Source organism: Copadichromis virginalis, linkage group LG4, assembly GCF_057382275.1.
Source record: "Copadichromis virginalis isolate Kocher_CV1m ecotype Utaka linkage group LG4, C_Virginalis_male_GT1.1, whole genome shotgun sequence".
Taxonomy (NCBI): domain Eukaryota; kingdom Metazoa; phylum Chordata; class Actinopteri; order Cichliformes; family Cichlidae; genus Copadichromis; species Copadichromis virginalis.
This window is the reverse complement of record NC_140621.1, coordinates 36,376,400-36,389,180: the sequence shown is the minus strand read 5'-3', so window position 1 is coordinate 36,389,180 and position 12,781 is coordinate 36,376,400. Positions and strand designations below refer to the sequence as shown.

The following is a 12,781-nucleotide window of genomic DNA, read 5'->3' as shown; positions in this document are numbered from 1 at the left end:
AACTGGCCTGTATCTGTATAGCGCTTTACACAACCAGTCATCCACCCATTCACACACTGGTGCTGGACACTGGCGTCACCGGGCCCTCTGACCACCACATTCACAAATGTGAATCTCTGTCCAAAAAATCCACTCAGTTTACTTCTTACTCACTATGAGCATCATTCATTATTCTCCCCAGTAATTAAGGTTAGAATATGTACCAACATAAGCATCAATAACAGTAAATAATAAATATTGAATGTTTCTGAGCAGCACACAGGACTGATACTACACGGTATGCTTAGGTGCACACAGGTGTGCGTGAGCACGGTACTATTCAAAAGGTTTCTCCACCTAAGTGTGTAATAGTAGGTGTGGGGAGCCCCGCCCCCGAGGTTAGAAGCAGGTATGGAGGCGATTCAGGGCCCAGGCATCTAGAGGCCCCTCAGAGACGAGAGCCCAAAAAGGACCACCCGAGGTCCCCATGATTTCCACAACATGTATTTTTTCATGTAGTAACTTTATGTGTGTGGGCTGCAGCGCCTCACTGTGGAACGATGAAAGAACTGCAGTTACTGTTTCACAGCACTGTAGAAGTCGACTGTATTTTAACGCCAGTTATTCAACCTTTTATCTGAGTGACAAAAAGAAAGTTAAATGATCCCATCTGACTGTTTTCAAAGAGCAATAACACCGACGATGAACAAAGTACTTCATCAGCACCACTAATGTTTCTGGTGCTTGCTCTCATTTCAAATGTCAGTTTCTTTGTTGCAGATGTTTGTTGGATGAAATCAGCTCAGATCTGCTGCGCTGCTCTGGCTGAGTGTGAACCACTGCTTTCACACAGGGAGTCGGTCCTCCCCTCACGACCTCTGACCCGGCTGGTGTTTACATCAAAGACACACATTTGTGTGTCTGTGTGCTGCAGTCGTGGACATTTGAAATACATTTGATATACTATAAAATTCTATAGATCACTTTTATCTACATTTTTATACATAAATTTGGCTTCACTGAACAGGTTTGAAAGGTCTGTTGAGGGTTTTAGGTTTTCAGTGACCAACACCAACATGGGTGGGGGTGGGTGGTGTGGGTGGTGTCATCAGATAAGCAGTTGCCTCATGTCAAGTTTCTTTTTTAGGTTGGTGAAGAGAAAATCTGTATTTACTCACGCACACATGCACACACGCACACGTTTTTGTCCTTTGCGAGGACGTTACACTGACTTTTGACTGACATCTTGAAGACCCTGAAACACTTGAGTACCCATTAACCAGCGCTGATGTCACCGCCTGCAGCTGTGACGGTTCATCGTACGGCGCCCTGCAGTTCCAGTCAGAGGAGGGTCAGAGGGAGGACCCGAGCTGGAAGCAGTCACATGGGCACAGTTAGAGTTAAGTGTCACTTCTGTGCTGCAGAAGAAGGACGATGGAGGGTCTGAGGGGTCTGCTGGTTCTGGTTCTGGTGCTGCTCTCTGTGCCGCGTTCAGGTGAGTCCAGATGTGGAGCTTTCCCTTTAAACCTGCTCAGCAGATGTGAGTCTGCGTCACTCTGTGATGCTTTTGTATCATTTTAACTGACAGTGAATCATATTTGACAACATGGAGGTGATAATGGTAATAATATTAATACATTTTATTTAGAAGCGCCTTTAAAGATCCTCAAGGTTTCCTCACATTAGTGTAACAAAATAAAAACAACTATGGAATCACGATGAAGGGTATGAAATTCTAGATGGTTTTAAGATGTGATTTAAAATTTATTGAGAGAGCTGGTGGTCTGGAGATCTGGTGGAGGTGCATCCAAAGTATGGGCTCTGAGTTTCGTGGTAGTCAGGGGAGCAGGTGGAGCAGACAGAAGGGAAGCTGAAGAAGAGCGGAGCGTACGATGGAGTGAGTATGTATGAAGATCAGGTAAATATGGAGGAACGAGGTTATGAAGCGCTTTGAAAGTGAGAAGCAGGATCTTGAAATTGACACGGAGGTGAACTGGGAGCCAGTGGAGCTGTTTAAGAACTGGTGTTATATGTTCAGTGGATCTAGTTCTGGAAATAAAGCAGCTGTGTTTTGAACCAACTGCAGTTTATGGAGGGATTTATGAGGCAGAGCACAGAGAAGAGAATTACAGTAATCTAAACGAGATGTGACGAGCGTGGCGGTACTGTTTGAGGTGAGTGAGGGACGAAGGCGGTTAATATTAGTGATATTATTTATCTGTGCTGTGAAGGACAGAGGGCTGTCGAGGATGACACCAAGACTCTTAACCTGCGCCATCACCTCACAGTAACGGGGTCCTGGGTTCATGTGCACCTGCAGGTCAAGTGATGATTCGGATTTAGGCGTCTACCTGGGAACTGGATAGACTCCCAATCCTGTGGTGCCAAAGCAGATGATGGACGAGCTACATGCACTGAATAAATCTGTTTAAGCTCACATAGCCTAGGTGGCTACTGTGGCACATCATGGGTTCCACTTTGTTAAAGTCTGTGTGAACGTGGTTAATACAGACAGTAACGATATCATAGATCAGTATCGTCCCTTCTGTGTTAAGATAGAACTTTATTAATCCCTCGGGTGGGTTCCTCTGGGAAATTCCATACAATTAACGCGACTGTTGCTTACGCCTTCGTTACGTGTCAGCCAGTGTAGCGTAACCCCCCCCCCCTCCACACACACACACACACACACACACACACAGTGGACGCAGCTCCTCCACAGAAGGAAGAAGAAATGAAACTGTCAGACCTGAACTCTGCCCCCTCACAAAGATTTGCGCTGCAAACAGACATGAATGACGAGTAAAGACGTTAAAGTGAGCAGCACGTGAATCGCACAACGCTGTGAGGTGCTCGTAGAGAAGCTGCGGGACTAAAAACCTGAAAGCCGTAATAACAGAATCACATTCTTAACATTGTGTTTTATACCTTTCATCCCACATTTTTATTTTATCATAAAAACTTGAAACAATCACGACCGTGAAGCCCGTGTTCATTCACAGCAGAGTCATGGTAAAAGTTGGTGTGACAATTTCAGTGTTGTACTACAACACACGTGTGACGTTTGTTCCAGCCTGGCCACAGGACGTTCTCCTGGGTCTGGAAGCTGTCGAGAGGACTTCTTGGATCTGCTGAAAACAGAACAGGCCTGAGATGGTTTTAAGTGAAATAAACAGAAAAAACATTCAACTTTCACCAAAAACGGCCTTCAGTGCTCAGTGACTGCTCTTACTGCTTCACACTTCTACTGAATCAAGTTTTTAAGTGCAGAACTTTACTCTGTAGTGAAGTACTTTTACTCCACTACAGAGTAAAAGTACTTTAAGTGGAAGTACTTCACAAAAGGACCACAGCGGCTTGTAGCGTGACGGGTTCGGGTGTTTTCTGTGGAAAACACTCAAAGTGTAGAGTTGTTGGTTCAGGAGATCAGATCTAAATCTGTAAATAATCAACCTGAACAAACACACACACACACACACACACACACACACACACACACACACACACACACACACACACACACTGTGTTTTAATTGTCACTTTGTCGGATTTTCATTCAGCAACAATCCTCCAGGTTAGCAGTTAGACGGACATCAATGATTCTGACTGTGAGACGAACATTAAACTGTCTTTGTGCTTCGTTTGCTTCTGTTTTTGGAAGTGAGCCTGAAAATTGTGCAACTTTCACTAGAAGCAAAAACGAACTTTCCCCTATGTCGACATCCCCCCCCCCCCCACACACACACACACACACACACACACACACACACAAAGACAAACAAAGACTGATTAATCAAATAAAGCATGAAATGAAGCAGACGGCTCGAGCGGAGATGCTGCCTGCACGTGTGCACAGCAGCATGTGCAGCAGTCTCCCAGGCTTTCCTTACTAATGTTGTCTAACATTGCACTCTTCTACATCACAGGTTGGTTATTAGGAGAAAATGTATCTGATGATAAACACTGATGCTGGATTGTTTTTTTGTTATTATTATTAGTCCTTTATTTATCCAGGTAAAAGTCTCATTTCCATGAGAGCATGTACCACATAAGTATATAACATTTAAAACAAATACAGTATCCCGTACAAACATGTGAGAAATATACAATAACAGATCAGTTAATTAATCAGATTATAACTGATCTCAGAGCAGTGAAAGCAGAGCAGAAGTTAATCACGTATGTTTAAACGATCAGAAAAAGCTGCTCAGCTTGACCAGCTGCAGACACCGTTTACACCAGCACGCCAGTGAAATCATCAACCAGTCAAGCAGAGTCGTGCCTGTTTCCAACTGACGCCACAAGAGGGCAGTAAGCTAAAGGATGGCTGCAAACAGGCAGTGAGAGAAGCTTTAAGGGCCTGAGGTCGCGTTCACTTTGGCAGGGTGTGAGCACAAGCACTGCTTGCATTGCTTTCAATCTCCCTTAACCTTGATTCCAAAATGAAGCCAAAAATGAGATCTGAATAAATCACAAAACCCTTTGTTGAAGGTTTGAGGACAAAATGTCCCCGTAAACCATAAAGACCATCCATCCATCCATCCATCCATCTTCATCCGCTTTATCCGAGGCTGGGTTGCGGGGGCAGCAGCCTAAGCAGAGAGGCCCAGACCTCCCTCTCCCCAGCCACCTCCTCCAGCTTATCCGGGGGAACACCAAGGCGTTCCCAGGCCAGCCGAGAGATATAATCTCTCCAGCGTGTCCTGGGTCTGCCCCGGGGCCTCCTCCCGGTGGGACATGCCCGGAACACCTCACCCAGGAGGCAGCCAGGGGGTGTCAGATGCCCGAACCACCTCAGCTGGCTCCTTTCGATGTGGAGCAGCAGCGGCTCTACTCTGAGCCCCTCCCAGATGGCCGAACTTCTCACCCTATCTCTAAGGGAGAGGCCAGCCACCCTTCGGAGGAAGCTCATTTCTGCCGCTTGTATCCGCGATCTCTTCTTTCGGTCACTACCCACAGCTCGTGGCCATAGGTGAGGGTAGGGACGTAGATCGACCGGTAAATTGAGAGCTTCGCTTTTACACTCAGCTCCCTCTTCACCACGACGGACCGGTGCAGCGTCCGCATTACTGCAGCTGCAGCCCCAATCCGTCTGTCGATCTCCGGCTCCCTTCTCCCATCACTCGCGAACAAGACCTCGAGATACTTGAACTCCTCCACTTGGGGCAGGAACTCGTCTCTGACCCGGAGTGGGCACTCCACCCTTTTCCGGCTGAGAACCATGGCCTCAGATTTGGAGGTGCTGATCCTCATTCCCGCTGCTTCACACTCAGCTGCGAACCGTTCCAGTGCGAGCTGGAGGCCTTCACCCGATGAAGCCAACAGAACCACATCATCCGCAAAAAGCAGAGATGAGATTCTGACGCCACCAAAGTGAAAGCCCTCCGCCACTTGGCTGCACCTAGAAATCCTGTCCATAAAAATTTTGAACAGAACCGGAGACAAAGGGCAGCTACAAAGGTAGCGATTCCTCTCCATGAATCGCTACCTTATCATCGTGGAGGGGTTTGTGTGTCCCTGAGATCCCAGGGGCTATGTTGTCTGGGGGCTTTTGCCCCCTGGTAGGGTCTCCCATGGCAAATTGGTCCTGGGTGAGGGACCAGACAAAGAGCGATTCAGAAGACCCTTATGAAAATACCATCGAGGGAACAGTTTACCCTGCCCGGGATAGGGTTACCGGGGCCCCGCCCTGGAGCCAGGCCCGGGGAGGATGCCCGAGGGCGAGCGTCTGGTGGCCGGGCCTTGGTCCGTGGGGCCCGGCCGGGCACAGCCCAAAGAGGAGACATGGGCCCATCCTCCCGCAGGCCCACCACCCGCAGGAGGCGCCATAGGGGTCGGGTGCATTGTGTGCCAGGTGGCGGCCAGGAGCGGAGGCCCTGGCGGACTGACCCCCGGCTGCCAACACTGGCAATAGGGACATGGAATGTCACCTCTCTGGTGGGGAAGGAGCCTGAGTTAGTCCGTGAGATTGAGAAGTACCGGCTAGATATAGTCGGGCTCACCTCTACACATGGCTTGGGCTCTGGAACCAGCCTCCTGGAGAGGGGCTGGACTCTGTCCCAGTCTGGAGTTGCCCCTGGTGAGAGGCGGCGGGCTGGGGTGGGTATTCTAATATCCCCTCAGCTTGCTGCCGGTACGTTGGGGTTCTTCCCGGTGGATGAGAGGGTTTGTTCCCTGCGCCTTAGGGTCGGGGAACGGGTCCTGACTGTCATCTGCGCTTATGCGCCGAGTGGCAGTTCAGAGTACCCAGCCTTCTTAGAGTCCCTGGGGGGGGTGCTGGAGGGTGCTCCACCTGGAGACTCTGTTGTCCTGCTGGGAGACTTCAATGCTCACGTGGGTAACGACATCAAGACCTGGAGGGGCGTGATTGGGAGGAACGGCCTCCCTGATCTGAACCCGAGCGGTGCTTTGTTATTGGACTTCTGTGCTAATCACAGTTTGGCCATAACGAACACCCTGTTCGAACATAAGAGTGTCCATAAGTGCACGTGGCACCAGGACGCTCTAGGCCGTAGGTCGATGATCGATTTTGTAATCGTATCACCAGACCTGCGACCATATGTTCTGGACACTCGGGTAAAGAGAGGGGCTGAGCTCTCAACTGATCACCACCTGGTGGTGAGTTGGATCAGGTGGTGGGGGAGGACGCTGGACAGACCCGGTGCACCTAAACGCGTAGTGAGGGTGTGCTGGGAACATCTAGCAGAGGCCCCAGTCCGTAAGATCCAAATATAACTGAGTCTGAGTGACTCTTATAAGACGTAATGCTAGTGTTGGATTGTTATGTGTTCTGAATGGACACAAAGTTTCTCCTGTTTTCTCTGATTCGTGGTTGATTTTAAAATATTTAAAAAATATATTTTCTACACAATAATAATGGAGCATGAGGCAAAAATGCTCTTATAAAGATGGCTAAGAACTCAAAGGTGTGTCCGTCATTCATCTTTCCTGTCACCCTTGTGTGTGTGTGATTCTGCAGACTGTGTGAGGTGTTTCACACGCTTCGACCTGAACACAGGTGAGTGTAATGAGGAGATCGGTGAGGTGGACGAAGACGACTGCTGTCAGAACCCAAACTATGGTTACATGGAAACAGACGGACAGTGTGAGTCCTGTGGGTGAGTACACACACACACACACACACACACACAGTAAAAACTGCTGATAACTGCTCCTCCACCAACACTGTGTTGTGTGTCTGTTGTGTTTTCAGTCTCCTCAAGTGGTCTTCTTGGTCGTCATGGTCACTGTGCAACGTGCTGTGTGGGCAGGGAGTGAGGCAGAGAAGCAGGAAGTGTTTCGGTATCGACCAGTCAGAGTGCGAGAATGCTCCACTTTCTGAAAAACTGCAGACTGAACCCTGCAATGGCGTCTGCTGCGACGGTACACACAGAAACACACAGAGACGTACACGTTGTGTTTGAATGTGCTAATTACCTGTGTGTGTGTGTGTGTGTAGATAAGGGGTGGAGCTCGTGGCTCGGCTGGTCTCCATGCTCAGTCACCTGTGGAGGCGTCGGAGTCAGGAAGCGAAAGCGAGAATGCTCCAGTCCTCCTCAGTGTCGCATGGCTTGCAGCGGTCCTTCAGAGGAAACAGAGAGATGTGCAGCTGAAAACACCTGTCCAGGTAACATTGATGTCATTCATGCTCTCAGGGTTCACAGGCTTATTTGTGTTGAGAGTTTTGGGGGGACAGGTGTGTTTCTGATAAAGGTCAAAGGTAAGTGGTGTGTGTTACTTTTAAAGCGGTTCAGTAAAGTCTTTCCGATACTCAGTTCCCACCTGTCACCTGTCTCTCTGTCTCACCTGTGCGTTTCAGTCCACGGTGGTTGGTCCAGCTGGTTTAGCTGGTCTCATTGTTCTGCTACGTGCATCGCTAAATCAGATGGCGATGTCATCGTTCCCTCCAGGGTGCGACATCGCGCCTGCTCTAACCCCATCCCGTCAGACAACACATCGCCACCTGGCAACAGTTGCCCTGGAGACGCCTTACAGGTGCAGCACTGTAGCGAGCTTCCCAACTGTGCAGGTGAGAGAGGAACCAACTCATGATGTGATCCGAAAAAGGTCAAAATTATCAAATTATCTGAGCTCTTATTGGCTGTCTCTGCAGAGGACGGCAGCTGGGGCGCGTGGTCTCCATTCAGGCCATGCTCAGTCTCCTGTGGGGAGGGGCTGCAGCTGTCAGAAAGGAAATGTGATAGCCCCGCCCCTCGATATGGAGGCAAAGTCTGCGAAGGGCCGAGCACTCAGAGCAAGATTTGTGAGAGTCCATGTCCAGGTAACACACACACTGACAAACACCTGGAGCCTTGGACTGCAACACACTCAGTGACGTTACTGCTGAAAGCCTCCCTGCTGCGTCTCGTCCACGCTTCCTGGACGTCTGAGCAGGATCCCTGTTTGCTGATGTTGTGATGCTGTGGTTTAATGCTCCTTATCGATCTTTTAAAACACAAAAGCTGACGCTGTGTAAAATGTAAATAACAACAGAAGGATTTACAAAAATCATTAACACACATTTTATTTACAACAGAAAACATTCAAAATTAGGTCATTTTCTTTTTATTAAAGTTATTTTATTAAAGTTTTACTCCGCATGCCGCCTCTCCTGGAGTTTGTACGCATGTCAGGTGACATGACAGTTAGTGTTAGCGGGATCTCTGCGTCTCTAACAGTTGACGGGTTCTGGTCTGGTTGGTCGAGTTGGGGCGAGTGTTCAGGTTCCTGCATCCCACAAGGCAGAGCCATTAGAAGGACTCGCCAGCGCGCCTGTTCTAACCCCGCCCCTTCATCCAACCCACCTGGTCAAAATTGTCAAGGTGACAGGCACCAGACAGAGAGCTGCAACCACCTGCCCTTCTGCCCAGGTACACCTGTGTGTTTCCCTACCTGTACAAGTCCTTTATGACTCCCCAGTAAATAAAAGGAGTCAGTAGCGCCCCCTGGAGTCAACACAAAGACAATAACCGGTTTTCCCAACTTTTTTTTTTAAAAAAAAATCTCTCCATCAGTGAATGGAAGTTGGGGGTCATGGTCGCCCTTCAGTTCCTGTCCTGTTACTTGCGGGCTAGGACTTCATGTATCAGCCAGGAGATGTGACAGCCCCTCCCCTCAACATGGTGGTAGCCCATGTCTGGGAGAAGCACGTCAAACAAAGATCTGCTCAACCAGACGCCACTGTCCAGGTTTGGTACCTCAGCGCAGGTGAAAGGAAAAGACTGCGGCACAAGCTTCTGATTCATGTCCAACTTCTGTGTTTTCAGTGGACGGCGTGTGGTCCGAGTGGTCCGAGTGGAGTGACTGTAAGTACCCGGGCGGGCGAGACATCCGCTGTAGGAAGACTTACGGCAGCCATTCACGAGTGCGCGAGTGTCTCCATCGGGCTCATAACGGGTCCCTCTGCGAAGGTGAAAACCTGACTGAGAGACGAGTGTGCTACCACATCAAAGGCTGCAACAGTGAGTCTGTCCTCAACTTTCAACACATTATGTTGACTTTCTAAAGAAAGGCTGAATGAGCTACACCTCGTGTTTGGAAAGGCGAACGGAACCTGTTAGAGTAACATGGGAGACCGGTGTGGCCTCACTGCTGGAGCCTCTGCTGGCCAGTAGAGGAACTGCAGGTCCTGGTGGCTCACCGGCTTCGTTTTCAGGAGTTTTTGGAGGTTGCTGCTTTCTCATCACATTTTTGTGTTACAGTGAACGGCCGCTGGGAGGCCTGGACACCGTGGAGTCTCTGTGATCCACCCTGTGGCGAAAACTCGGTCCGGTCCAGGAAGAGAATCTGCAAACCTGATTACACCGGCTACAAGTCAGTTTACAGACTGGAAAACAAAGACACAGCAAACCAAATCAAATCTGTCGTGCAGTTAAAAATCCAGTCGGGAGCTAAGATTCTAACATCACAGTGAGAACCTTAAAGTCTGAAGCCTTGTTTCATAGTCGCAGCCACAGTTTAACCAGCTGTGAGCTCCAGGGCATCTTGGATGTTAGGTAATAGATGCTACCTGGGCTAATATCACCTGTGCACAGGCCGCTGTTAAAACGCAGATTTAAAAAAAGAGCAATAACAAAAAGCCAAAGCGTCACGGATGGTAGCTGGCTGTGGTTGAAGTACACGTGAGCTGGTCAGACTAACTCACTTTCACCGCTTCAGTGTTCACTCGGCTCTGTTAAAAACAGGTGAGGGCAGAAGAAGCAGGTTTACACACTTTGGTCATCTTTTGATTCCAACCGCGGTTCGACTTCACTGTGTGAAGGAAGAACATGAGATCCAAACCCAAACAATGCTCACGGCAGAACACAAAACTTACCACAAACCTTTTAAAATTTCATGACAAATATTAATGTCAGCAAAATATCCCAGAAAAAAGTTTCTGCAAAAAACTGAATGTCTCGTCTGCAGTACATTTCTGCAAACTCCACTAATCTGGAGGAATAACCTGTGATCTGCAGGCCGTCAGGCAGCAGCACATTAAAATAGGATGATTCGAACATTTGACACGTTTTCTGCACGTTACTGTGAATAAAATACAGGTTTGCCCCTGCAGCCGTGGTCTCCGGCTTATCCGGGTTCAGGTCGTCAGTTGCTTTGAAAGTGAAATAAATCCAAGTACGACGGTTTTTTAGTGAAACTAGTGTCAAACTGCCGTTCTGCGAATACTACAACGTGTGTTTGTGTGTTTGCAGCCTTTTCCCTCCTCGTTCGTCGGAGAAAGCTTCATTTTATGGGACACCAAATGTCAACTGCGGCCCGTTGCCCGACGGCGAGCAGCAGGACCAGAGCGAGTCCTGCATCAACATCCCCGCCTGTGCCTAACCTCGTACATTACCAACAGTCCAGACGTCTGACTGCAGGCGGAGCTTGTGCTGCTGTTATTAGAATGATGTCGTAGATTACATTTGACCTGTGAAGTCAAAACTTCAGCGGCGTGTTTGTAATGATGATAGTTATTGTAATGGTTTCCAGCCTGGGGCCCAGGTGGCTGATGGGAGCAAAGACGCACACATCCAGCCACACAAATCTAACTTTTGTTGTGAAATGTTGGCTCGTTCTACCTGTGCTGAAAGTTTTGGTTCATTAAATGATTTCAAGTCTATTTTGGTCATTTTGAGTCATGACGGAGGATCGAATCCTCTGATGAGCTGCAAATGGATCCAGCTCATTGATACTGTAACCACGACAACAGAGAAGGGCACTTTCATCACAGCAGACTCGAAAACACCAATAACTGCACGATCACTGATGGCAACACAGATTAATTTACTCAAACTGTTGATTCTGTTCATCTGGTGACTCCTTCAGTCTCAGCTGACTGCAGGTTTCCAACCTTATAAGCAGTAGTGACTGAAACCCGCCCACTGAATGAAGCTGGGAGGTCCGTTTATGATCAATATCCAAATTGTCATCACCTCTGATCATTTTGGGATTTCCTTACCTGGATGCCTGAGCATGCATCAGCACATCAATTCACTTTGTTTGCATCAAGGTAATAATAGGTAAGACCTCGGGGGAGGAAGCAAACACTGAAGCTGGTTCAGAGGAAGAGTCGAATGAACAGCAGCTGTTGGTGAAGCTGCTCTGCTTCTCAGATCTGTGCGAAGCAGCACTGTCAGCCTGGAGCTGAAACACAGCTGGAAGTTCTCGCTGTGATCTCGGACTTCTTTGTGCAGGAGGAGCATTTTCAGGGCCGGACGAAGGTCCTTTAAAATATGCTTTTATAAATCCATCAGCTCTCTGCCAGAGCTTGTTTTCTCTCATCCTCCCTCTCTGAGCCCGTTTCTGTTAAAAGGGAGTTTTTCCTTCCTACTTTCACCGAGTGCTGCAATCATCCGACCGCTCGGTCTCCTAACGCTGTATCATCTCTCAGTTCTATATAAAGCACCTCGAGGGGCTGTTATGAATTAATAAAACACCGAACACACACATGTACTTTTACTTCCGTCACTTCCACAGACTTTTTACTGTGCAAAAGTCTCGAGCCTCCCTCACTTTTTCATATTTTGCAGTGATTTTGTGAACCGTGTTCATGAAATACAGAATATCAGTGAGGAAGAGTTTGAATCACACGAACGAGCTGGTGTGAGCACAGTCTCAACTCCGCTTTCTCATAGCTCATCAGTTTATCAAAGAACAGCACTGACGTGCAGCTGAAACCATGACCGCGCCTCCACCATGCGTCAGACGGCTGCAGACTCACTGTTGGACCTCCTCGGAGCCTCATGACGCTTGAAAGGTTCAAAGGTCAGAGTTCAGCGTAACAAAAACATTGGTCTGAAAACAGTCAGGGCCAAGGACTGGACTGAAAGCCTTCAGCAGCTAAAGAAGTATTGGTCAACTTAAACAATCACCGAGTCGGCTCTTTGCAAACAGAAAGACATGAGCTGAGGCTCAAGACTTTTGCACAGCAGATTCTGGTTTTCAGGATTGCCTTTGGAATTAATAACAATAACAATAATAATAATAACAATAATAATAATAATAATAATAATAATAATGACGATGATGGATTGGATTTATAAAGCGCTTTACAATGCCACTATTCATTCACACACTGAGCCACAGCTGCAGCCACAGCTGCAGCCACAGCTGCCCTGGGGCAGACTGACAGAAGCCAGGCTGCCGTATCATGCCATTCCTGGAACCTGTGTACAGATCAAAGAAGGAGAGCGCCTTGGTCCCGCCCACACTGTTTTATTAACAGGTGACAAGCACAGATTACTGCCCCCCACACCACAGACAAGCACACCTGCAGGTGCAGGTTCACCCCCACGTTCACCGTTTGACATCATGGAAGTGC

The 12,781-nt window shown here is 48.4% G+C and overlaps 1 protein-coding gene across 1 annotated transcript; it reads left to right on the top strand.

Annotated features, from left to right (window-relative positions):
• The first annotated feature begins 1,330 nt into the window (after positions 1–1,330).
• LOC146712108 (properdin-like) lies at positions 1,331–11,080 on the top strand. The gene is made up of 11 exons (XM_085455251.1): positions 1,331–1,474; positions 6,959–7,097; positions 7,193–7,362; positions 7,439–7,606; positions 7,799–8,008; positions 8,093–8,260; positions 8,658–8,849; positions 8,994–9,167; positions 9,246–9,440; positions 9,681–9,792; positions 10,671–11,080. The coding sequence occupies exons 1-11, from the start codon at positions 1,414–1,416 to the stop codon at positions 10,798–10,800; spliced, it is 1,719 nt and encodes a 572-aa protein (XP_085311377.1). The 5' UTR covers positions 1,331–1,413; the 3' UTR covers positions 10,801–11,080.
• Positions 11,081–12,781: the final 1,701 nt, after the last annotated feature.